The sequence below is a fragment of the Rutilus rutilus genome (genome assembly GCF_951802725.1).
Source record: "Rutilus rutilus genome assembly, chromosome: 17".
Classification (NCBI taxonomy): Eukaryota; Metazoa; Chordata; class Actinopteri; order Cypriniformes; family Leuciscidae; genus Rutilus; species Rutilus rutilus.
In genome coordinates this window covers 14,621,768-14,649,442 of record NC_140230.1, presented here as the reverse complement: position 1 = coordinate 14,649,442, position 27,675 = coordinate 14,621,768, and the positions used below count along the sequence as shown (strand labels likewise).

Sequence of the window (27,675 nt, the reverse complement as noted above, 5' to 3'; positions counted from 1 at the left end):
ACTATCCAAAAGTTTGGGTCAGTATGTCAAGTACTTTAACTCTACAATGATGAATTAAAATGATCAAAAGTGACAAAAAAATTGAAATTTTAAAATGTTGCATTTGTTATATGACATTTAAAATATAAAATTTGTAAAATGTTATTTTTTCTATTTAAAATAAATGTTTTTAATTTGACATTTCCACCCATGAAACCCTAAAAAAGGTTTAAAAAATATATAATAATAATTACATTTACTGTTTTGCCATCACGGACATTACTTTTTTAGTTTTAGTTTTTTATTGTAATAATATTTCACAGTGTTTTTTAATTAAATATGCAGCCTTGGTGAGCAAAAAATCTTACCGACCCCAAACTTTTGAACAGCGAAGTATATATAGCCCAGTAATATCAAGACAAATTGATTGAGACAAAGGAGAAGAAACACTTAAAGGCGTGTTACAACCTCAAATCTAGCCTTCAGACCCAGATAAAAACCTCACTCTCAACCCATCGGCAATTGATCAAACACAGACAGAACATGAGCGATAATGTATACAGTCACAATTCACCTAAACCGGCTTTGAAAGTTTAGTTACATGTTCACTCAGCATCAATTTAGCACTCATTTAAGACTTCAATAATATCGCAGAGATGCTCCTGCAATGATAAATCTTATCTGACATTCCCTTTGCAGGGGCCGAGCTTCTAGAACATGTCGCATAATAAATTCCCCGACAGTTAAAAATCACTATAATTTTAGCCTAATGCATTATGGATTGCTTGGAATATCACTCAGTCCTGGGTGAAGCGTTTTTAATTTCCAACAGCTGTTAAGGCTTTGAGGTAAGTTAATGATTACATATAGACGGGCTGATTTATTAGTCTAAACACTATTGCTTCCAGGTCAATGGCATAAAGACAAATCATTTGTCTTGATATTTTTAAAAGCCAAGCTGTCCCATTGTAGCCCTATTCATTTCTCTGAATAAGAAAGTCGAACATTTTAAATAAAAGCGCTAAAAGAAACATTATGCTATTATTTTTTGCATTACCAGTGCTAAAGATTTTAGATAATCTCACGTGGATGTATATATATGATTAAAGCTACAGGGAGTGAGAAAAGAGAAAACCATTTAAAAGTCGAGTATGTACACACAAATCCAGTTCATTCCTCATAAACCAATTATCCTGATCTCCCCATTCAGGAAAATAGACAGCAGATGAATATGTGCCCTTCTTGTTTCACTGTCCCGAACTGGCCAACGGCCATCTAGCCCCTTGCCCAGATCAATGGTGCATTTGCCGTGGTGCACCCCTTCCTTCCGAGCGCTCAATCTCAGCGTCTGGCCAAACATTTAAGCCATGGCCTCCTCCCCTTTGAGTGAAGCCAAACTCATGTTGAGATTAGGTCTGCCTGTGCACTCTCCTATAACCCCAGACCCTCTCCTCTCACAGCCGGCCAGTACCTGCAGGCCTCCCACCAGCCGATTGGCCAGCTCAATGGTCTGGCTGGTGCGTGTCACTTCCTCCTGGCAGCACAGTTTCTCAGTCGCCGCCTTCTCAAACTGAGCTGTTAGGCTTTGCAGATGCCTGTCCAGATCCTGTCAGCACAAAGCTACTATGAGATACTAATACTTTATATCTATATTAAGTATTATTGACTGGTTATGGTGCTTGGATTTTACTGTATATAATAGAAAACATGTTCACTTACTTCCAGTTTCTTTCTAACATTGAGCAGTTTTGCAGTAGCAGCTTCCAGTTCAGTATTGGCTTGTGCCAGAGCCAGACGCTTTGGTGCAACCTCACAATAAACCTTAAAAACAAACATTCTCTGTCCTTACATGTGCACAAACAAAAACTGAATTCTTGAAATAAATGATTGTTTGTAATTTTGAAGCTAAAACCACTTTGAGTTAAATAAAGTTACAGCTCAATATTTTCAAATGATTTCACAGGGATTTTTTTTTAAACAATTAATTATATAAAGAAAAATCGAACTTATAAATGTAATATGTTATTTTAAGTACTGTTAAAATTAATACAATCTTTTTTATTGAATTTAAATTCCTCAAATTGCATTAATATCCATATATTTAAAATATAAACAAAAATAATAATACAACAATTAATCTGCTTGTTTTTAATTTTAATGTTAAAAACAACATTTGCTTAAAGAATATTACTTTATTAGATTTTTTAAAACAAAAACCTAAAAATCACTTTGATAAAGAAAGTTAGAGCTTAATTTTTTAAGGATTTTTTAATTATATTTATGATTTCTTTATTACATTTAGAAGTTAGACTTTTCTTTATGCATTTTATTTAAAATGTTATTAAAGCTAAAAAAATTATTTACTGAATTTAAATTCCTCAAATTGATTGAATTTCTATATATTTCAACTATAAACAAAAAGGTGATTTTTATTTTATTTTTTATGATTGTTAGTCATTATAAAGCTAAAAACTATTTTGGCTTAAAGAATAATTATTTATTGATTGTACAAGTTAGCTTATTTTTATAAAAATGTAACCAATCAGATCATGTAAAATCATATAAAAATGTATCGAATTTTTTTTATTGAATTTAAATTCATGAAACTGCATTAATATTCATATTTAAATACTTTCATGTGTTTTTAGTCCTGTACGTGTCACACTTCCTCACCTCGTAGTAGCGCACTATGTTGATGGCCCACGCACAGAGGCCTGCAGCTGCGTAGGACTTGGTCCGGACGTGATCGGGGTGGAACTCTGGGTTTTTCAGGTATTCCTGCTTCACTACGCTCAGACAGGACTGAGGGATGTGCTCTTTATCATAAGAAAGTAGTGCCTGCAGAAAGTCATCCACCTACAGATGAAGAGAGTGATTATATCATTATTATATATTATATATTATTATATATATATATATATATATATATATATATATATATATATATATTTTTTTTTTTTTTTTTTTACTATGATGTTGCCTATTTTTCCTTCAGAAATCAGTCTAATATGATGGTTTGGTGCTCAAGAAACATTTCTTATTATCTATCTATCTATAAATTACAGAAACGTCTGTCTGTGTGTGTGTCTGTATGTGTGTGTGTGTGTGTGTCTGTATGTCTGTTATTCGCATATCTCTCGAACCGTTAGTCCGATGGATTTCAAACTCGACAGGTGTCTTGCTACGGGCACGAGTAAGTGCAGTGCCAAGTTTGACGTTGTTTGGATGAGAAATGCAAAATATATCATTAAAAATACCAGTAAAAGAAGCACTTAGAAGGTTGTGGTTTAAAAATAAACATTCTGACGTTAAGAGGGTTGTATCGGTCAAAGAAGCCCCAAGAAGGTTGTGGTTTAAAAATAAACATTCTGACGTTAAGAGGGTTGTATCGGTCAAAGAAGCCCCAAGAAGGTTGTGGTTTAAAAATAAACATTCTGATATAAACACTCCGTCAGCTACACTGTTTACTTCTGAATATTATATTTTATTCACGGCCATCATTTGTAGTAACCTAGCCTGCTCCCTGAATTCAATGTGTTCACAGTCTCTTTCACGGGCACCAAACCAACTATTAGGCTAAACACACACAAAAACTGATTTTGCACGGGCATTTTGCACTAGTTATTATCAATGTTGAAAAGAGTTGTGCTGCTTAATATTTTTGTGGAAACTGCAATGTTTTCTTTTTTCAGGGTTCTTTGATGAATAGGAAGTTCAAAATAACAGCGTTTATTTGAAATTGAAACTTTTGTAACATTATAAATGTCTAACAAAGAATTACTAACCCCAAACTTTTGCATTGCAGTGTATATATAGTTCAGTGCATTAAGATACAAAAATACAAAACTAATTTAGATTAAATTAATTTAGAGAAATTAGGTAAACTCAACATATCAAGTACATACTAAAATGCACACACATTTATTTCAAAGCATGAAATAAACACTGGACATGAAACAATCTGGGGTAAAATGTTTACACTGAAGGGCACAGTAGTAATAAAGCACAGTTATGACCTTTTTTCATTCCTGGGTCGTTCCTACTTAGGACTCAACGTGCAACCTCTGAATATGCATCCTAGTTCTTTATCCATCTGATGTATCACACAACACACTTTCAAAGCCTTCTCCTCCCCTTCATGCTGACCTCATAAATCAACCTTTCCCTAATATTTCCATTTCTATCTCATGTGACATGTATTTAATATTCTCTTCCACAGAACATGGTGTATTCATGACACTGTACCAGGTTAGCGGGGTCTGCGGGTCAAGGGCTGGTTGTGGATTACACTTGCATGAATCAGACAGCACTGGGTGTGTTATTGTCATACAGAGCAATGCCTTCACCTTGCCCATGAAGACTCTGGCGGCCTTCCATCCGCGGTCTTTTGGGATTCTCCCGCGTGGAGCCAGCAGCACCATCACAGCCGAGGCGACGTTAATCACACCCTCCGGGGGATTCGGGAATGTCTTTAACTCTGTCAGATTAACCTAAAAGACACAAAGGAGGAAGAAAAACTGAACTGCCCTTTTAAACCATCAAATTCAGGTAACAAATATGAGGCACGGGACACAACATTTCCCACAAATTCACCTGAAATTACTTTTTAAAATAGCAACATTTCCATTTCAAAATGACCCAGAAATGATAACTAGAATGCTGTTAACACAAATGTAGTGCACAATTTCATTTTGTCCTTATTATCAGTCACTACTGCTAAATTTACCAGTTCTCAGACCAAACCTCAATACTTAATAAAAATGTAAAATGAAAAATAGAAATATTAATATATTGAAATGTCACTACTTACCATTAGATATATGCCTATTTTAAAGTTGTGTGCCTACTTGACACAATCATATATTTAAGAAAATACAGGTGCATCGCACATACAGGGGCTGTTATACCTGGCCACTTCATGCGTTTTCTGTGATCGGATAGCTATCCGATCGTAAAAAAAAAAGGTGTAAATGTCCTCCGAAACGCATTCGAGACGGATTTAAATCCAATCGCTCAAACCACAACAGGAGGAGGTCTGGGCCGCATTCCAGACCAAACTGGACAAGTGTAAATGCACCTGGTTGTTGCCAACGTGCAAACTATGCAAATCAAAGTAAAAGTAAGTCGCAGACGTTTAACACACAATCATCTTCGCAGCAGTTAGAGTTCTTACCAGAGCCAGGAAGTATGACCATATCAGCCCAGTTCTGTCAACACTGCATTGGCTCCCTATTAAATATTGTATACATTTTTAAATATTGCTGATTACTTACAAAGCATTAAATGGTTTAGCTCCCCAGTACTTGAATGAGCTCTTAACGCATTATAATCCTTCACGTCTACTGCGATCTCAAAATTCCGGCCAGTTGATAATACCTAGAATATCAAAATCGACTGCTGGCGGTAGATCCTTTTCCTATTTAACACCAAAACTTTGGAACAATCTTCCTAACATTGTCCGGGAAGCAGACACACTCTGTCAGTTCAAATCTAGACAAAAAAAAAACATCTCTTTGACCTGGCATACACATAACACATTACAGACTTCTATAATTCAATGTTAGGCTGGCATAGTTTAGGTCAGCCGGAACCGGGAACACTTCCCATAAATCCTGATGTACTCGTTACATCATAAGAAGAATGGCGTCTTCGCTAATATTAGTCTCTCTGTTTATCCCGAGGTTTACCGCAGTCCGCCGGATCCAGGCCGTATCCAGATCTGATGAAGGACCTGCGCCTGGACACTGGCCTCCTTCCCTTCCCTTTACCTCTCTACAGATAAATCGTTGTCAAAATAATTCCAGTTCACATGGCTACATGGAAGCAATAGATAATTCTGTATTATAATTTTTTTTATGTATTTTAATTCTGTATTATACATTTGAACAAGGCCAGACAATTAATTTGTTGAGGTCAATTTGTAAAGAAAGACTACACGCCTGCACACATATACATATATATATATATATATATATTTATTTTTTTCAAACGTGCATACCTATAGACTAAACACGTAATACGCATATGCACACCATCAGCGTTTTCACAGGTTTGCGTTTTTGAGCCAGGCACTGTTTTGTGCAAATGAGTGGGCCGGAGCGCGTTAAGGGTTTTCTGTTAGAACGGTGTCGTCTTTGCGGCCCCTAAGTTAATAACTAATGATCTTTGCAACGGAAGTGAATCAATCAAAACTAACTTTAGCTGGACAATAACTTTATTCTAGAGATGCTGTAAAGCCAAACAATCTCTGTTACTTTAATTTCCTATTATCACCGTAAAGCTGCTTTGAAACAATCTATATTATTAAAAGCACTATATGAATGAAGGTGACTTGACTTGAATTGACTTCATTAAAAGTAAAGAAACGAAATGATCTTACCAGTGCTGTTGCCGCTCTCTCCAATTGCGGTCTTTGATTTTGAAATTAGCTGATGATCAATAAAATGCAGCTCATATCTGTTGCTTTCGGTGACATGAACTCCATTAAATCTGCATATAGCGCGGGAATTGAAGATCGGATTTATATCCGTTTTGTGAAAACACATTTATGTGACCAGGTGTAAATGGAATCGTTTTGATAAATCAGACAGCTATCTGATCAGTAAAAACGCATGAAGTGACCAGGTGTAAACAGGCCCATATTCACACACACAAACACACAATACCATTAAAAAAAAAAGTATGTTATGCTTAAAATAACAGTTTTCTATTTAAATCTTTTCTAAAAAGTAATGTATTGCTGTGATGGCAAAGCTGAACATTCAGCATCATTACTCCAGTCTTCAGTGTCACTGAATCATTCTAATATGTGCTGCTTAATATTTTTGTGGAAATCATGATTTTTTTTTTTAAGGATTCTTTGATGAATAGAAAGTTCAAAAGAACAGCATTTATTTGAAATTGAAATTTTTGTAAGATTATAAAGGTTTTTATTGTCACTTTTGATCAATTAAATGTGCCCTTTCTGAATAAAAAATGGTAGTGTATAAACTATACATTTACACATAAACTGGATTTTTTTTTTTTTTTTTTTTTACATTTTTAAATATTACCTTGTTGAGTGTATGGAGTGCAGTTGTCGCCGCCTCTAAAGCAGGCTCAGCTTTAGCCAAATCACGTTCACATTCCCTCAGTCTTCGTGACACCTCTGCTTGCATGGCAGCTACCTGCAGATGAATGCACACTCTCATAAGTAATGTGGAAATACTAAAGCACCATCTTGATATTCAGTAAAGACACATCTCAGATCCTCCAGCTGTAAGACTTTGGTTTCTCTACCCTTTGCTCCTCGAGGTCAGCATCTTTTCTCTTCTGGCTCACTTTTTCTGTCTGTAGGCCAATCCTGGCCATGAGAGCCTCGGTGGCCTGGTTCTTCAACGTCAGCTCTACTTCCTGTGAGTTCAGCTTGATGGTCAGGTCCTCAACCTGATGTGATTATATGAAGTTTACATTTAGTATAAGATCATCTCTTAATTATTCATAATTACCTTATATAAGAACTGGTTAATACAGGAAGCAGAGTTCTGTTCTTAATTAACTACACAACATATACATTTTGGGGTCAGTAAGATTTTTTTCAAGATATTAATATTTGTATTCTGCAAGGACAGATTAGATTGATCTAATGTGACAGTAGAAACATTTATAATATAATTAACAAAAAAATCTATTTCAAATAAATTAGGTCTTTTGAATTTCTATTAGACAAAGTACCTTGAAAAAAAAGCAGCACAACTGTTTTCATCATTAATAATATTAATGAGAGCACCAAATCAGTGTATAGAATGATTTTTGAAGGATCATGTGACACTGAACACTGCAGTAATGATGCTGAAAATTCAGCTTTGCCATCACAGGAATAAAGTAATTGTATTAAAATAAATCAGTTATTTCAAATTGTAACACTATTTCACAATATTACTATTTTATGCTTTTTGTTGTTATGATCATATATAATATATTTTTGGTATTTTGATAAAATTAAGAGACTATAATAAAAATAAAAATAAATCTAACTGACCCTAAACTTTTGAACGGTATTCTACACTAGTCAACATTTGAAGTGGATCAAAACCTTTCATCAAAGTTATACATGAATTTTGAACAAAGTTGTCCCAAGACAAAAAAGGGTATTGATGAACTTTTTTGATCCACTTCAAATGTTGACTGCTGTTGAATAAATTATATTACCAACAATCCAAATTGAGTACAAATTTGAATCAACAATTAAAAAGAAACAGCATTCTATTTACAGGTTTACATTAGATTTTTCAATGTGTCTCAGACATTTGACGGTAAAATTTCACAAATTTACTTTAGATCACGTTCATCCATCACACGATCAAATTTAATCTCATAATCAAAGCTCTCCACGACCTTGCAAAAAGCTTTTTACGACTTGCTGAAAGTTGTAAAAGCAACTTGTTGTTTTTTTAATCTAGATTCCATTATCAGATAAAACCTCTGCAACATTTGAATACTAAACACTATATCACAAAGGCAAGCAATCATCAGACTATCAGACTCAAGGTTTATGAGTCCCTCAGCCTCCAGCGAGTGATATTGGGCATATTAACTAGCAGTAACTACATCCCCTACACAATTCCACGACTCCAGCCTTGAGGAGTCCACACGGGTCGGTTAAGAACTGTTGTGCCGATGGGTTCTACACACCTGAGAGGCAGTTGTCTTGAGTTTCTGAAGGCCAGACTGAAGCCTGCTGTGTCTCAGATGCAGTTCCCTCTCTCTCTTTCCCAGCAGACTCTCGTAAAGTCTCAGCTGCTCCAGGAAGCTCTTGGGCGTGCTGTAGTTGTGCCTCCTCTCATTGCAGCAGTAACGCTCGCTAACCTGCTTGGCGCTCACGTGAGCGTGGGCCATGAAAAGACTGATGGATTCCCGAACAGTTGGCTGTAAAGACGAGAGAAAGAGTGGGGAGAGAGGGTAAGAGAGGGACCTGTTCAGATTAAATGCTCTTTAACATCCTCGGCTGTCAAGGGCCCTGAAATATCATCTTCATAAATCCAGAATTCATCTCCAAGTTTGTAAGTCTTTTGCCGGCTTCTGGACTTACTCAATCTGAAATTTAAGTGCAGGACGCAGGAGGGAAGATTAAGCTGGTAGAGGGCTGGGAAAATAATGGCCAGAGGCTGGTGACACCCTGTGTAAAGTAGGGCGAGGTGTTTGTCACATGGCTTCTAACTTTCTGAGACTGCACATTGTGTTTTGTTTATTGGTTATTTATGATGCGCACTGCTGTCTGATGACTGACTCATTTATCAGACCGTTAAAGATCAATTCACACAAAGGCAAATGCATTTTAAAAGATGCAAGAACACAGATCATAATTCACTGAAAAGCAATAAAACATTTACATGTAACTGGCTGGCAAGAAAAAAAGAAAAAGAAAAAAGAGACTGTTATAAATGAAGACCTGACTTAATGCTATTTGATGAACAGCATATTGAGTTAAATGCATGTAAATAATCCATCAATCTCTTAAACTCAAAGGTCACTGTTACCTGTGTCAGAAATAAAGCACTTTTACACTCATAAACGCATTAAGATAAATGTTGCACAAAGGTGGGATTTGGTCATGAATCTAATCCAAGCGCAAAACATATAAAAGATGAATTAAAAAAAACATTGACTTTTCACAGAGATGCAAATTAAATAGGATTACCAAAGTTAATGCGTTAACAAACCCTAATGCTCAAAATAATTAATTGGTTTAAGTAGGGTAATCTTAAATTAAACAAAATAGTTTAATCAAATGAACTTTTATGAGTATTTAAAAATTAAATTAAATTTGAGTTCACAAAACTGACACATTTGAAGTAATCTGAATTGTTTCAGTGTTTTGAGTTTTATGAACTATTTAACTGAAACTGGGCTGGGATTTTTATTTCCCAGCATGCTTTGGCATGACAATCAAAAAAAATTGTGCAAGATTATCGTTAAGTGGGAGATTCTGTAGCATTTTACTATGCTAATTAAGAAGAGTTTCTGTTATGTTGTGTTTTTTGTAGGGCTACCATCATGGTGACGATTGGAGCATGAGCTTGGTTTGAGAACAAATATATGTTATGTTTTATAATATCATACTCATTGCTGTGCTATGTTAATGCAATCAAAGCATTGTGTTACCAATTAGCAAGTTAGCATTTATTGAATTAGCTAGTTTAAGATAGCCAAGTTTCCACTACTAAAAATATTTAAATTGAGATGACATGATAATTTTAAGTTAAATGTATGAATTGGCTTACTCAAATATTTCAAGTTAAGAGCAATTAAATTGTTTGAGTACAAAATAAAAATCTGCCAGTTCTGCGTACTTAAACTTTGAATTTCTTAACTTAAAAATTTATGTAACTGATTACCACAAATTATTAAAACTTATTCAGCTTTAAAGTGAGCACATATATTACATGTTGTATTTTTTCAGAACTTTTTTTACTGTATTTATTGAGTGTATCACCCATTTATGAATAAATGATGAAGAATGTTATTCTTATTAGTACTAAACCCAGTCAAATGTGTAACAAAAGTGGGTTATGGTTAGGGTTAGGAACCTAGGGTTAGGTTCATTTGCATTGTTTGTATGGTGACATTTAACTGTCATCAACGCTCAGCAAGTGAAATATCCCGGCCATGCCAACACTTCATCACAACTTCAGCATTCAGCTAGGCTCGTCATCCATAACTCCATCAAGGTCAGCCAGGAACCTTGGAGTTGTAATTGATGATCAATTGAACTTCACAGACCACATTGCTAAAACTGCTCAGTCATGTAGATTTGCCTTGGGCAAGGAGTTGTGTAGCATGCTCTGATAGGAAGGGCCTGATCCTCCTAATGTTGTACAAGCGCTTGTTCTATCCAGACTGGACTATTGTAATGCTCTCCTGGCTGGTCTTCCAGCTTGCACTGTCACATCTCTGCAACTGATCCAGAATGCTGCAGCCAGAGTGGTCTTTAACGAGCCTAAGAGAGCACGTCACTCTTCTCCACACAAAATTGCACTGGTTGCCAGTTGCCGCTCGCATCAAATTCAAGTCACTGATGTTTGCCTACAGAACAATCACTGGCTCTGCTCCCTTTTACCTAAACTCGTTACTTCAGACTTGTGTACCATCCAGAAACTTGCAAGCGAACGACATCTTGTGGTTCCTTCTCAAAGAGGCACAAAATGTCTTTCTCGGACCTTTACTATGTCTGTTCCCTGCTGGTGGAATGATCTGCCTAACTCAAGCAGAGCTGCTCAACCAGAGTCCATAGCCACTTTCAAGAAACGGCTGAAGACGCATCTTTTTCGGCAGCACTTGATCCAGTAATACTAACACTTTCTCTTCTATTTTTTATAAAAAAAAATACATGGTATTTTTACATTTTACATACATTTTTTTACATGTACTGCATTAGATTAAACTGAGAAGGGTCATAGCACTTGCATATTGTTGTCCTGCTGTTAGTTTAACTACTTCTATTGTTCTCATTTGTAAGTCGCTTTGGATAAAAGTGTCTGCTAAATCAATAAATGTAAATGTAAATGTAAATATCACCCATGAGCAAAATATCTTTATTCATTGAAATTCAATACCAGTGAAGAACTGCAGGACAATGGCAAAAACATTCATAAAGTGTTGGGAAAGTCATTTCTATTTCTATTGAATTGTTTTTGTCTTATTATTATTATTATTATTATTAAATACTTTTTATTATTTATAATAAATAAAAAAAAAAAAAAAAAAAATTTGTAAGTTCCCGTTTTGCATTTACTGTGTGTTTTGATGCAGTTTGGAAAGTAAAGAAGATTTTTGCTGTGCAAGTGAGTTGCCTGTTGCAGATTATTTTCTCTCATCCACTCAAATTACTGAGTTACACAAAGGCCAATAATTTATTTAACCTTCCTTAAAAAGCAACTCAATGTGTTATCTACAAACATTTTTAGATTAATTGTGATAACATATTTTAATTGACTGAAATCCCTAAATTCAACTCTAGTATTATAGTCCAGCGCTGAGTGAAATACACAAATAGGAAACAAACCCACAGCTGGCCACGAGTCAACACACTCACACATTCATGTACAAACTCCAGTACATACACACAGTCTGGATGAAACAGCTGTGGCTTCTCTGGGGGTCAGTCTGTGTGTATTAATCACTGATGCTTTATTAGCATAAATGATCCTGCTTAGTGATCGTTCCACTGGTGCAGGGAAAACAACAATGCCGAAAGAGAGAGAAACTGCATCTGTCATTGAGCTCACTGTGCATGTGATCAGCCATTTGTCTTCACTTCAGAGTCGAGCTAATGATGAGGAATCTGGTGCACATGTAAATGCGAGGAGAGAACACTCATCGAAAGAATTATAGTGTCTTTTAGCCTTTTCGTTTTTCTGTACGATGATAAATGAAACCTCTTTTTTCTAAGCCTATTGAAAGAATTAAAACAACTTCCTGTAAATTATAAATCAATATGGCATTAAAAAAACTAACAGAAACAAGAGAATTAAACTTATTTTTATTAATTATTAAAGACAGAAAGACTACAAATACCTTGTTTCACTACTATTCATCCAAACGTGTAAATTATGTCATAATCTTGCCCTCTGCTTTTATAATATGGAAGAAAGTGGCCAACATGTCTGCTTGTCATATGGGATTGGAATGAAAAGTTGAGAATTTTATTTTATTTTTGGATGACCTGGCCAGAATGAACTGGTGTGAAAATCAATTAAATCAATCCAAAACCAAGTTTGTTTGGAGTTTGTTTTGTGAGTTCGAAACAGCTTGCCAAGGATTTTTCCAGAAAAGTTCCAGCTGGTAAACACCTTCCAGCTATGATCCATGCGGATTACATATTAGGTAGGTGTGGCTCTGAGGCTCCGCCTTCTTTAACGTGGAAATATTCTCTGGTTGACCAGATACTTTTGGAACTGCTGTTTATGTTATTGAGATGAAAGCACACGGCATATATTTACATATTCACCTAAATGCCGCTCCCAGAAGAGTGGGCAATGTCGGGATGTTTGCCAACAGTGAAGAATGAAAAAGATCTTTACCCTGAGTATATCGGGGCCTTTGGGATATCCCATGACTATGCAAGAGCTGTAGCCAAAACTTTTACAGACAAGGAGGATCTATAGATGAAGTACTGGTGTGGAAATCCAATGAAGCTACTTCCACTCACTGACTGAAGCTCGGGTTTACCTGAATGCTTGGGATGTCCTGCAGGAACTTCAAGCTGACAGACTGGAGGGCCTCCAGGGACCATTCCTGGAACCAGTCCAGAGTGGTGCAGTTCAGCAGGGCTGGGAAACGCCGGGTACGTAGACGCAGGTTATTACCTACTGGAGACATGCAGAGCACGACCTACACACACATACCGTACACACTTTAGATGCTTATCTATAATCCAAACAAGATATGCAAAATAAACCAGACGTATATAAAAAAAAAGACACAATCATTGCAGTGAGACCTTGAGTTGTTGTCGCACTCGATTCATAAAAAAGCTCCAGCAGTTCTCATAGTTGTCCAGAAGGCCCAGTTCCCGCAACTCACTCCTCACAGCTTTCCTAACACCATCCACCTCCTCTTCACTCAACAAATCAGGGATCTCACCTGGAGTCAGACCGCCACAGAACACATTAATTTCTCTTAAAAGGGTCACGTACATGAATGCATTTACATTGAGCAAGGTACTTGTTAATGTTACTAGGTATTCTAGATACAGTAGTATTAGTAGATAGTAGTAGTAATGTAGAGCGGGGATTGGTTCTATGCAACGGTTGGCAGGGAGGTGAGGCATATGAACGTGAGCTTGCAGGGGCGGGATTAAACAGACTAAATGATTGGAGAAGTCTGATGTTTTCACCAGAAGGTCATTTTGTTTCACCAGAAGGACATTTTGATTACGTATTATGAGGTCAAAACATTTTTAAAAATGAAACGTATGCAAGAATGTATTTTTCACAAATACGATCTATAATATGCATTTAGAAAACAGATAGGGTGTTTTAATTGGTTTGTTTGAATGGCTTGACAATACATAGGCTCGACCAATCTGTTTGGCTGAACATTAGCAGACGTTGCCATTTATCATTATTGCCACTAAATTAACTAAATAAATAAAAATCTATTTTAAAAGGTAAAAATAAATATAAATAATAATTATATTCTTGTGTTACGGAAGTTACTACACTGACAAATAAATGCTATTCTAACAAACCTTTAATGGCATGTAGGAATAAACTCACTCTGAAGCATTTAAGCATTATCAATTACACACGCATCAGTTAAATTATGTTACATTTGTTTACTCCGATGATCTGTCGCTTTATTCTGGATCGAGACCTAAGCGGGTTTCCGACCTCTGCGCTTGACATCAGTGACGGATGAGAGCCACCATCTGTGTTCTGGGGTCTTGATCCAATGACACGCAGGCCTGTTCCAGTCACCCTTAATCTACTTCACTGGCCCCACTCCATTTACATATGTTTCCCATTCATCAGACCAACACACAATGAGCCCCCCTGTGGCGTGTATGAATGTGTGCGTGCGCGGGAGGGTCTGACCTGACGAGATCAGGGTGCTGATGATGACGAGAAAACTGTCCTCTGGGATCTGAGCGTCTGTGAGGAGCAGGACTGTGGGGATGTTTTTCACCCCCGTCTTCATGTACAATCCAGCCAAATCCACCTGAAAATACATGAGAGGTAGTTGAGCACACTACCAATATGGAAGAGCAAAAGAAACTTCCAAAATCAGTCTGGAATTAAAACATTCAGATACACTGAGTTATGGTGCTCATGTGGGAGATTTGAGTTTGAATCTGGTCCAAGCCATGTCCCGATCCCATTCCGCCCTCTTCTTCCTATCATTTTCTGTCACTATTCTGATTCTTCACTTAAAAATGGCTTTAATTAAAAATCTCCAGAATCAACATGTTGGCACTCCTACAACATTGAGTAAATTGACAGGCCTGTCAAAAACCCTAAAAGTTGTTTGAAAGAAAGCTGTTTGCTTTGAAAGTGACATCTGTGTGAGCTGTGCTTCATACATTCCTACACTATTGACAACAGTTAATGGACCATTTTGCCCACAAAATGTAGCCGAAATGTAGCTAATGTGACCGCACCGGGGAAAAAAGTGTAAGTTGACTCTCTTTTATATAAATATACCCTCTCTTAGACCAAAATGTGAGAATGCACATATACATATATGCATAGAATCAGGATGAGACCAGGACGAAGTGTCTTTTCATGATTATGTGTAGAGGGCATCAAACAGTGTATAGAGATCAATGCAGCTCAGTCAACTGGCCTCAGATTTACCACACACTGATGAATGAAATGATAGCAGCGGCCTCATCAATAGGGCATTGAAATATTTGCCTTGGTTCTTTAATAGGATCTGGCAATTACTCCCCATTGCATCCGGGCAGGACTAAATGAGATCGATGGAGCCGGACGGGGTATTGATCAGGGAAAGTGTTGTCTAAAAGAAAGCTTGATCTCTGGTAATGAATCACCGCCATTTTAGATTTCTCCTCACCTAACAGCAGTGATGGGTACTATGATTTGGGCGGCAGATGTGGGTTATGACCACTTGGCACATTATCATAGTCACATTTGTTGTGGTTTCTGCTGTATGTGGTTTTCTAATTTTCATCTTGTATCACAGTGATTGTATTTTGCAGTCTATTGGAGCGAAGTCTGTGGACGATGTTACCTTTAGGTCTTGCATGCTGTATCCCTTGCTGAGGGTGGGCTGGAACACATCCATGTTGGAGAGGTGGGCGGCAAGGCGGGTCAGGCTTTGTTTGCCACTGCCGCCCACACCTACGAGCAGGGCGTGGCCTCTAGGACATCCCAGGATGCGACTGATCCGACACCTGCAGAAGCCAGTCAAAAGAACCGTGTGTGTGTAATTACAGTTATTTATCTGTTGTTTATCTGTTATGAATCTGTATTCACTAAAGCACAGACTGCAGGCGTAGCACTCACACGTGCTGCATGGCTTCCTGGAACAGCACCAGGTTCATGGCAGGGTGGAGCTCATTGTAACAGTCCAAAGCCTCATTGAGGATACAGCTGAGCTGCTCCCATCCAGCTACGGGCATGTAGGAAGGTTCTGCAGATCCCACACTGCTGTGCAGGTATATTAGAGGCTCCTGCAATACTGCCTCGTCCCCCATTTCCTTTAAGAGACACATAGAGGCAACTACATTTTAAGCAACAATAATATGAACTGATATATATATTTACTTCAAATAACTCTGGAGTTCTACTAATGATCGTTTGATAGCTTCAAAGTGAAGAAGCAATCAGAATAGTTTATAGTAGTTTTAGCAGAAACCAAGATTTGTTGTGTGTATTTACATTTACATGGAGACTTTTTGTTTTGATTTTGATTCCGATTGATGAATCCGAACATAGTGTTTACATGAACGCTAAATAAAATTGAATTTGATCTTTTGACATGTGCAGACTGCACGAATAAACAGTTTCCCGCTGTTGGCGCATACTAACCATCATTCTGCCATCACTCTGTTTTAAAAAGCATACTTTATATTTAACTATTTTGGGTCCTGAGTATGAGCTTTGTGCCGTGCTGCTTATATTTATCAAGCAGTAAAAACGCCCTTCCCGCACCCAAAACAAGGCATCTGTGGATGAGTGTCCAAAGCAAAGGACAGCTGGGATGACATTGTCCTGCAGCACTACACAGACGATGAGTGGAATGAGAATTTTAGAATGATACGACAGTCATTTAATTACACTATTTTCAACAGCAACAGCTTGTTCTGTGCAAATACATCATTACGGCATTTCTACGTCACTGCACAAGTGCAGAACTTTCCCGTTTCTGTTTTCAATCTGATCAAGTGTTTGCATGTACTATCGAACGGATTAGAAAAGATTTAAACCACCCCTTACAATCCAAATGAGATTTGGCCAATTCATTCAAACAGATTATTAGGGTAAATTTAAACACACCTACTGTTATTTATTTATGTTTTTTATTATTATTTTTAAATATATATATAAAGTAATTATAATTACATTGTTATTAATTTATTAATTACCTTTTAAATACATTTATATTTTAATTTATAGTAATTACAAATATTAAATTATTGCATTTATTATTATTTTTTATTTAGCTATTTATATACATTGTTTCGGTGTATTTCTTATCCACTTTATTTTTAATGTGAGTAACTTGAATGTGCAAGACTTCCGGTGTCATCCACTTGCAGTTATTTTATCCGTACAAAAAATAGTCTGTTTGGTGTTCAAACTGGTATTTGTTATCATATTCTTTCATACTGACTACATGTCAGAAACATGCATAGTTTGGAAATAAGAAAAAGTCTGGAAACAAAAAACAAAACAAAAAATAAACTAAGAGAACTTTAACAGCAGTAAACTGTAAAGTGTGCTAGTTTACCTCGGAGGTCTGTCGTGCAATATCCGTCTGCAACCTACGGAATAGCTGAAGATCGTATGGTTCAGAAAAGCGATCTGAATATACTCTTCTGGATTCATGGATCCAAAGTCGAACCAGATCCGCACCCCGTCTAACACACTCTGGCCTGGAGAACAGGAGACCCTAGGTGGACATACGTACACAGATTAAAAAGTGTTGGCTAATTCAACATTATACAGATGGCACAGAGGGAATGCTTACCTGGAACAGCCGAGAGAGATCCCACAGATTGAACAGACAGTAAAACTTGTTTGATGTGGGAAGGAAGTGCTGGATCACCCGGTCATGGAGGGCTACAGCCGCTTTCACCACTGCTGGGCCACTGCTCACCACAGCTGGGCTGAAAGGCAACCTCTGCAGGTGGAAGCCCAGAATAGAGCCGAACATGGAGCTGAGGGTCTCAGGGCTGGGTGTGCTGACCGCTAACACTGTGAAATGCCTCTGATGAACAAAGATGAGGACAGCGATTTTCATATTATATAACATACAATAAACTTTTTGTGTTTACAACACTTTTTGTTTTTTCCACAACATATTTTAATATAATTCAACATTTTCTAACAGTACATTATGTCCAGAAGAAACAGAGTTCAGAATTTAAAACAGGCTTCCTTTGAATTCATGAGTTTGAATTTAATTGGCCACGACAGGATACTGAATTGGAATAATAAATAAAAAAAAGAGGAGAAAATTACTACATTTTAAAAATGTGTTACTCCAACATTTTTTTTTTATGAATTATACACATTTAATCCCTGATAATCCCTGAAATATAATTTGTTTAATGTATTAATACAAAACTTAATTTAATTGTAATATATTACATTTGTAATATATTAAATTATATATAATATGTATATTAAATATTGTGTGTATATATATATATATATATATATATATATATATATATATATTGTAAAAATAAAGCACAACAAACCATCCACATTTTATGCAAATAACTTTTTAGCAGATACATATTAATATTGACAATTTATTTCATTATTTGTTAATTATATATTGAATACATTTAATTTTATTTCACAAATATATATTAATACACATTTCAATAGGTGGCATTAATATTTGCTAATACCAAATATGTGGTGCATATGATGACAGGTAATTTATACCAAAATGTATCATTAAAAACTACACTTAAAGCAAGATTCATTTTATTTTCAAGATTATTTACTTGATTTTTACTTAATTCTACTTGACAATTTTAAATAATTTTCAATTCAGTTCTGCATGCTGCACAATCATGGTAAACATGCAATGTGCAAATGTGCGATAAAGAAGCTCTTACAGGAGAAATTAAAATACCTGCAGTCTGGGGTTAATTGTGAAACTCCCTGATGTAGGATTCATACAACAGACATAATGGGTGTTGTGTATGTCTTTCATTGTTAACTTTTGGCTGTCATACCTAAAAACAAGAGAGCAAATGCTGTTCTAAAATATTTCGACAAATAATATCTCTCTTAAGTGGAAAACAATGAAAGATGCTGCGTAACCAGTGCTTGTAGTCCAGATGCTGGCGAATGAGAGCGTGTGGCTGAGAGGTCCCGTAACTGTCCACAGCTGCCATGTTTATGTCATCTATGAAATAGATGAGTCTCTTGTTTCCAGGGGGCGCGTAACTCCTACCAGCCTTCCTCTCGAGAGGTTTCTCCATTGCCTCTGATAATGACAATATAAAGTGTTGCCTTAAAAGGACTGTGACTACAAAATTGCATTGAGCATAATTGTCAAAGAAATCCTATGACTAATGCAAGTTACTTTTTGACTAAAATAAGCTGTATTTGTTTATATATATCAAATCATAAAGTGTCATGCTCTTCAGTCTAAAAACATTTAATCTGTTTTTAAGGTTTAACAAAGCAAACATATATTGAGCATCTATTAAAGTACACTCTGAGCACCTGGTTCGAATCAATTTTTTTTAATTCTGTCATCATTTACTCATACTCATGTTATTCCAAACCTGTATGAGTTTCTTTCTTCTGTTCAGCACAAAAGAAGATATTTTGAAGAATGTTGGTAATCAGTTGACAGTAGCCATTGACTTCCATAGTAGAAAGAAAAAAAAACCTATTGGAAGTCATTGGCTACCGTCAACTTTCTGGTTATCAACATTCTTCAAAATATCAACTCGAGGGTGAGTAAATGATGAAAGAATATTCATTTTTGGGTGAACTATCCCTTTAACTTTTAACTAATAACTAATAACTAAAATTTATTATTACCATCACCAGATGGAGTGAAATTTTGCATATGGACCACAAGGAGGTGCTGTTCAACACATTTGAAAACATGTTCTCTTTAGAGAAATGTGAAGAAATGTATGCTGTCACACTTACTTTGCAGCATGGACGCAGTGGTATAAAAGTGAAGGGGAACTTTTGCAGTTCTAAAGTTCTCTGGTAGTATTTCCAGAAGGTTCCTGACCAGAGCAGACTTCCCAGTGCCTGCTCCACCGACCAGCATAAGAGGCTGAGACGTCTCCAGCAACATGCCCATGAAATACTGCAGCCTGACCGTCTCGACTGTTGGGACTAACATAGCCTGTAGACAAAGTGAGTGATGGGGGGAAAAATGGCATCTCATCACTCAAGACATATTCAGCTAAGCTAAATCAATAAATCAGGGGTTTTCAACTCTGGTCCTCGATGTCCACTTTCCTGCATAGTTTTGCTCTAACCCTAATCCAACACACCTGAACAAGCCAATCAAGATCTTCAGGATAACTAGAAAGTTATAGCAGAGAATGTCTAATATGGCGAGAAGTTTCACTCTCACTACACTTCCGGCTTCTGAACTGGTTGCAGTTCCACTCTGATTCCATATGAGGGCGCTCACAGGACGAGTGCAGAATGAATGGAGGTCAATGGCGGTATACCCCTCAAAATCCACTTTTCTCAGGATATAATTTTTTGTCTAGTAATTTGAATGTTGTATTCGAAAGGAGATGCAAAGAAATTACACATTGCTGGGTGTTAGATTTTTTAGAGTCACTTATTTGCTTTAAAAAAGTCTTTCAAAATGTCAATGACGTCAGAATGCTGACGTCATTAGCAGAATGCTAGCGTGTTATGGGCAACAACAACTCAACCTGTAAGAAATCAAAACGACATAAGTACTCATTCATTCAACTTTCGACCTAAAACCCATGTTGAACTTGCAAAATCTACAATCACATCTGAGATTTCTCAACGGCAATCGGGTGAAAGAGACTAATTTAGCCGTCTAGCCCCATTGACTCCCATTCATTTTGCACTCATGGCGAGCGCCCCCAGTGGAACTCTGGTGGTACTACAACCAAAATTCGGTACAATAGGGCTTAATAGGGAGTGGACAGGCTCTCCGTAGACGGGCTCTGGTTATAGGCAGGTGAGTTTGATCAAGATTGGAGCTAAACTCTGCAGGAAATTGGGCCTCGAGGGCCAGAGTTGAGAACCCCTGCAATAAATAATGTTGTTAAAATGAAATATTACTTAAGGAACCCTAATATTAATAAATATTAATAATAATTATTAAAAAGTAACCATTCTATTTCATTCATTTCAAAACCTTTCAAAAGTTTGTGAAAAAGGCAGTGAGATTTATTTTTTGAAAGAAAGAAATGAATATTGTTATTTAGGAAGGATGTATTAAATTAATCAAAAGTGACAGAAACTTGTGTAACAATGTAAAAATCTTTACTATTTCAAATAAACGCTGTTTTTTGACTTTCTATTCATCAATGATCTGTGATTTCTGAATGATCATGTGACACTAAAAACAGGATTAATGATGCTGAAAATTCAACTTTGCCATCGCAGGAATAAATTACATTTTAAAATATAAATTGTAAAAACAAAATAATAATAATAATAATAATATTTCACAATATATCATTGTGAAATAGACTGCAAAATTCATACTGACCGCAAAATTTTGAACGGTAGTGGTGTTTATTACATAAACAATATGTAATATGATAAACAATATGTGAAGAGTTCAGATGCAAAAGCCTCTAAATGCCATCTGAAATTTTCTTCTAGAATGATCATTTTTATCAAGCTCGTATATTTAAGTTCAATAATTTCACTTAAATGGCAATGAAAATTACCTATTAATTGTCATTTAAGTGAAATTACTGAACTTAAATATACAAGCTTTATAAAAACGATCATTCTAGAAGAAAATTTCAGATGGCACTTAGAGGCTTTTGCATCTGAACTCTTCACATATTGTTTATCATATTACATATTGTTTATATTATGTTTAATCAGTAATCAGAAATCAAAAAGTATTTATGTTTATGTTTTTTTTATGTGCAAACTCTATCAAAACATTGTTTAAAATACTTGTATTTCAGGAAAATCAGTGGGAAACTTTGCAAGAGCACTTTGATGAACTTTGATCAACTTTTAGAACAGTTCTAGAGTGAGACAACAAACCTGTAGATCCAGTTCATCACTATGACTACCCTATTATCAACATTAAGTCTTTATCTTTCAATTATAAAAACGGAGACAATGGCCTCACACACACACGCACGCACGCATAATTCTGATTACTTTGAATGGTAATCAGAGCCAAAACTCCTCTGACTGCAAGTTCAGCTCATGATGGAGGGAGGTTGTTTTCTCTGTATCTGCTCACTGACCCACTCTAATGCACTAACTGCACCAAATTAGCATGCCATTATTCTGAAATTAAAGTGGTTCTCTGTGAGAGTGAAATTTCTCAGGAGAATTTTCTCAGAGGATCACAAAGAAATATATTGCGCAGTTAAGCGTATGTTCACGCCATGTTATCCTGTACTGTATGTAACAGGAAGTATTGGTGTATTAGTGTCACCTGCACAGGTGTATCAGGGTCCATCTCAAATGCGGGCACCCTGTCGGTCCATGGCAGGAAGCGTCTGGAATGAGGATCTAAGTAGTAGTCAAAAACAGATCCATGGACAGGAAACTTCACACTCTTCATCTCTTTGATCCACCACTGGCTGAACTGAGCCCGATAGTCATGGAGCTGGGAGATCAAAAAAGACAACAAAAATAGAGACATAAAAACATAAAGAAATTAGTACTGTAGCCAATTAGAATATTAGAGTAAATTCATTTGTATTTGCTACATGCCCTTGATTATATACACACACACACACACACACACACATATATATATATATATATATATATATATATATATATATATATATGTGTGTGTGTGTGTGTGTGTGTGTGTGTGTGTGTGTGTGTGTGTGTGTGTATGTATGTATAATTATATAATTGATTGATTATGTTGTAGTCAACGTATGATTTTTCCTGTGAGCTTTTTTTTTTAGTATAGTATAGTATAGCTTTTTCTTTTTGCATAGTAAAATAAAACCTATAGCTGTAGTTTTTCTATTTTTGGCAAATAATTTTGTCAGATTAACTTACCTTAATTAAATTAGAATACCTCAACCAAGTTTAGTGTTTTGTTCTTCCCTCATATTTAAAATGTTTAAAAATATATATTTCGATTGAACTTGTAGGGTCATTAAAAACAAACATCCCCTCCGGACATCACTATTGGCCACTACTGTATATATTTTATGTTTGGGATAATCTTACAATCAATTTTCTACAAGCATGAGAATTTTTTTTTCTCATTTCCAGTTGAACAGAACACAACACAACAACACAAAAACCCATAATACCTGATCCTGAAATGTGGCTCCACCAAATGCCCACACACAGGCGAACACAAAGTATGTCTCATAGATTTCTCGTGGAGAGTCTGCTGGAATGTTCTCAGGAGTTAACAGGCAATCCAACAGAGAGCACAAAGTCTTGAGAGAGAGAGAGAGAGAGAGAGAGAGAGAGACATCAGTAGAGATTTGAACCAGAGTATAGACCTATATGAATGAGTGTATCTGTGAGAACGGTATACCTGAACCATGCTGTTCTCAGGAATAGGAATAATTGTCTTAAAGGAGTTTCTCATTTTTTCTATACAGCGAGGGACGTATTTGTCAAACAGAATGGTCAGGTGTGCTCTCTCGGTTTGTCTCTCCCTCCGATCAATCCAACTCGTAACACACCTAGTCATGGATGAAAAAGAGGTTGTTCACCTAAGTCTAATCCTTCACAAATGTTAACCACTGTGCATTAGATGGTATGTATTTTGAATTGAGTGAAATTCTCACAGGTTCCAGCTAAGCTCTTGAGGATTGATGTATAGGATGCCAGCTCGGGACACGGTGGCAGGAGTGGCATGTTTCAGGTGGCTGATCTCAAACAGTAGTCTCATCGAGGGGGTGAGTGGGATACGTTCATTATTAGCCAGAGTAAGAACCTGCACAGACATGCTCAACATGACTACAACAGTGCCAATATTCATAATTCATCGTTTGCTGCAACAACTTTGTCAAATTGTATGTGGTTTTGTTTAAATATTTCAACATGTAATGTTAATGCTTCAAATTAATCAGCTGAATGCAAATGTCCCCATAAAAAAAAACATGCACAAACTGTGCAGGGTACCTTGTTGTCATCCATTACAGTGTTGAGAGACTCAATCCACATGGGGTCAATGTCTCCATCCAGAACAATCCACTTCGGCCCAGAGTGAGAGTTACTGGCTTGATCCCGCATGAAATGTGACAATAAACCTGCCACATGAAAAGATTTACAATCTCAAAGTCTTACCGGGGAGAATGGATCTCATGTCTAAACAGTAAGTTATGTACTGTGAATTGGACAGGATCAGCTCTACAAAACACTGGATGCTGATGTACCATCTTTCCATTCCCGAGTGGCTGGATGAAAGGATCCAAACAGTTCACCACTGCTTATTGCTTTTGGGTTCAGATCGTTCCAGAAAGGCTTCCTTCCCATGTTGAAGTAGGTTTTGTGAAGAGTTCTCAGAATCTGTTTAGGGACAGAGTAGGCCTGTCACGATTATTACATAATCATCTGGGGCCGGTTGCACCAACCGTGCAAGTTGTAAGTTACAACTTAGCCTAGTTTTGACGTAAATGGACACTAAGTTACGACTTACGCACTTCTAAATATTTTTGCGTTGCACCATTAAAGTTAGTTGAAGCGTAACTTTAAGTATCAACTAAATATTTATGGCAGCCTCCGATCAGGAGTAGCGGTTGGAACAGACTGAACTGCATCAATAAGCTCTTCTTTTACCTGACAGACTTCAATTCTTTAGACATATATGATAGTCCTGACATTTACACTCGCTTACATTTTAAGAGAGAGAACATTATGTGAAAAGATTTCTTTGTTAGCGGCTCTTTAACACGAACCCGTCCTGAACAGCACGACGCTGTGAGCATCTGTCCATGTTGTGCATGTCAAATATCAGTCATAATCAATAAACGTAATTTCTTATGTTTTTTGTATCAATATTTATTTATTGATCCTTATTCATTTAATTTCAAATACAGTTTCTGAATGTTATTTACATATAAAAACACTTATGTTATTATTAATGATCGAGTAGACTATCGTATTTAATGGAAACTCATTTTTACCGTTAGTAACGTGAGGCAAAAGAAGTTAGAATGAAGGATAAACTGAAATTCACGGCATTTCAACACAACTTCTGCTCAAGTATTTGAAGGCTGCCATTGGATCATCGAGGCGAAACGTCATATTATGCGACTACGCATTACTTTACGGAGAGCTTACGACCTACTAGCAACGTTCTGCCTTACGTACAAATGGTGCAACGGAATAAAGTACAGTTAGTTACAAACTTGCTAGTAGTTACTAAGCCTCTAGTGTGGACTTTACATTCCAATTTAAGGTAGATCTCACGAGCGGCTGGTGCAACCCTACCCTGATCATGATTATTTGCATGTGTTCTGTGCTTATTTATTTTGCTGTGATTATTGCTCACTTTAAATTTACTAACTCTTTTATATTCGTGTAAATGGAAATACATTTTAGTTGTTATAGATCAGACCGTGTGAATTTATCACAAATAAATATATAATAAAAATATACACAGAATACACAGGTGAAACCCGAAAAATTTGAATATCAAGCAAAAGTTCATTTATTTTAGTAATTCTACCCCAAATTCAAAATCTCAGAAATTTTGAAAATGTTCATAAGCTGTGAGCCATAATCATCAAAATAATAACAAATAAAGAAATAAAGGCTTGAAATATCTCACTTTGCATTTAATTTTCTATATATTAGTTTCACCTTTTAAGTTGAATTACTGAAATAAATGAACTTTTGCACGATATTCAAATTTTTCGAGCTTCACCTGTATAAATTTTTTTATATATATATATATATATATATATATATATATGTGTGTGTGTGTGTGTGTGTGTGTGTGTGTGTGTGTGTATATATATATATATATATATATATATATATATATATATATATATATATATATATATATATACCCAATATACTGCAATTTGCTAATAATCAGATTGCAATATTCAAAAGGTAATACATTTCTAGTCGTTATAGATTAGTCTCTCTCTCTCTCTCTCTCTCTCTCTCTCTCTCTCTCTCTCTCTCTCTCTCTCTCTCTCTCTCTCTCTCTCTCTCTCTCTCTCTCTCTCTCTCTCTCTCTCTCTCTCTCTCTCTCTCTCTCTCTCTCTCTCTCTCTCTCTCTCTCTCTATATATATATATATATATATATATATATAGATATATATATATTTACGTATACTTTTATACTGCAATTATTTAGATTATCCACACATCTGTGACCAAAAAGACAGAATTATTTTAATAACATATATGTAATTTAATATTTAAAATTTCATTCATGTAATTCTACCCTTATGAAATGTCTTTTTACAAAGCCATTTTATTTTTAATTATTAAATATAACTATTTTCATATTACAATTATAAATAATTAAACTCCAGGGAAAGTGGACTATGGGAAACAGGTAACAGTTTGTATTTACCTGGCTTTTTCCAGTCCCAGCATCACCAACCACAAACACTGATTGATGAACAGATAAAAGCTTCTCAAGCTGAACAACCTTTATATATTATCATTAAAAAGGACAAAAACAATAAAATAAGAGGTTAACAAGAGATCTAAAACAGTAAGATAACTTAATGTTATACACAAATGATGAAGTAGTGTGCGGAGAGATTCGTACTTTCAGAATAAATGTGTCCTCAGGTTGAAGTTTTAAGTCTAGACTCGTCCGTCGGACTATCTGCTCAAACTCTGCATCAGTTTGCCTTTCCACTTCCAAACCAGGGAACAAATCTCTGATCAGACCGAGGAACACCGGAACGTCTTCCGAAACAATCTTTGGCATGTTGAAATCTCTCAAAGCCTGCATCAACACCTTCATAATGTAACAGAAAGTCAAGAGTGTCAAAACCCATGGCTGCTGGATCTATAGAGCTAAACATCAATCACATAAACACATTTCCACCTGATCTTCTGGTCTAGTCCGATCTGCTCTTTTGAGAGCTCCAGCAACCACCAGGACAGGTTTGACAGAACGCAAACCCCAGTCGTAGTGGTCCTACAGCAGAGAATACATGTTGTTTATAAGCAGACACAAACAGGACAAAAGTGTTTTTTCTGTACTGCACCGGTCAGTGTACCTGTTTAGAGAGCAGCTCCTTACAGAGCCTGTAGAGAGTGATGAACTTGTTGCCCAGAATCTGAGCGCTCTGAAATCCCTCAGACATCAGCATGATCTCACAGATCAGCTTCATGTCAGGAACCACCATGGCACACGGCCTGCAAAACACAGCAATCATATGGCATTCGTGAACTCATCTATACACAACTGACATTGCGTTTAGAAAGAGGACCTCGTCTTTTTTTTACACAGCATGAGACATTAAACACAACTTGGCACGATGTTTGCTAGTTCGTTTTGTTGTGCAGCTGGCACAAACATCTTCAATCCAGACTTTTACACTGTTTTTGGCTTGTCATATTCATTCATTTTAGTCCATTTTGATGACTAAATATAGCATGTACTATAAATATAGCACAGCTTGTAAATATAGTTGGTCAACCTAACATTTTAGCTGTCCATAATTGTAATATTAACTGATAATTACATTAATAACATTCCAATAAATAAAGCAAAATGTATAAACATTTATTAATTTTTATTCGGTAAGGATTCATTAATTAATTGTTTTCTGAAGGATCATGTGACACTGAAGACTGGCGCAATGGCTGCTAAAAAATCCGCTTTACCAT

At 36.2% G+C, this 27,675-nt stretch overlaps 1 protein-coding gene across 1 annotated transcript in view; it reads right to left on the bottom strand.

Moving 5' to 3' along the window:
• LOC311306929 (dynein axonemal heavy chain 11) overlaps positions 1-27,675 on the bottom strand; it is a gene marked incomplete at its 5' end in the record, with an annotated part of 77,016 nt that overhangs the window by 25,002 nt on the left and 24,339 nt on the right. The window contains 27 exons of the mRNA XM_084435564.1: positions 1,451-1,585; positions 1,699-1,800; positions 2,653-2,835; positions 4,326-4,469; positions 7,032-7,145; positions 7,258-7,404; positions 8,653-8,886; positions 13,189-13,350; positions 13,460-13,602; positions 14,556-14,679; positions 15,712-15,874; positions 15,987-16,180; positions 17,434-17,595; positions 17,674-17,913; positions 18,796-18,898; positions 18,987-19,152; positions 19,833-20,037; positions 22,318-22,491; positions 23,162-23,293; positions 23,395-23,545; positions 23,651-23,799; positions 23,988-24,115; positions 24,242-24,374; positions 26,402-26,479; positions 26,603-26,797; positions 26,888-26,980; positions 27,063-27,201. Coding sequence (XP_084291690.1) covers positions 1,451-1,585; positions 1,699-1,800; positions 2,653-2,835; positions 4,326-4,469; positions 7,032-7,145; positions 7,258-7,404; positions 8,653-8,886; positions 13,189-13,350; positions 13,460-13,602; positions 14,556-14,679; positions 15,712-15,874; positions 15,987-16,180; positions 17,434-17,595; positions 17,674-17,913; positions 18,796-18,898; positions 18,987-19,152; positions 19,833-20,037; positions 22,318-22,491; positions 23,162-23,293; positions 23,395-23,545; positions 23,651-23,799; positions 23,988-24,115; positions 24,242-24,374; positions 26,402-26,479; positions 26,603-26,797; positions 26,888-26,980; positions 27,063-27,201 — 4,093 coding nt within the window. The remainder of the gene's footprint in view (positions 1-1,450; positions 1,586-1,698; positions 1,801-2,652; positions 2,836-4,325; positions 4,470-7,031; positions 7,146-7,257; positions 7,405-8,652; positions 8,887-13,188; positions 13,351-13,459; positions 13,603-14,555; positions 14,680-15,711; positions 15,875-15,986; positions 16,181-17,433; positions 17,596-17,673; positions 17,914-18,795; positions 18,899-18,986; positions 19,153-19,832; positions 20,038-22,317; positions 22,492-23,161; positions 23,294-23,394; positions 23,546-23,650; positions 23,800-23,987; positions 24,116-24,241; positions 24,375-26,401; positions 26,480-26,602; positions 26,798-26,887; positions 26,981-27,062; positions 27,202-27,675) is intronic.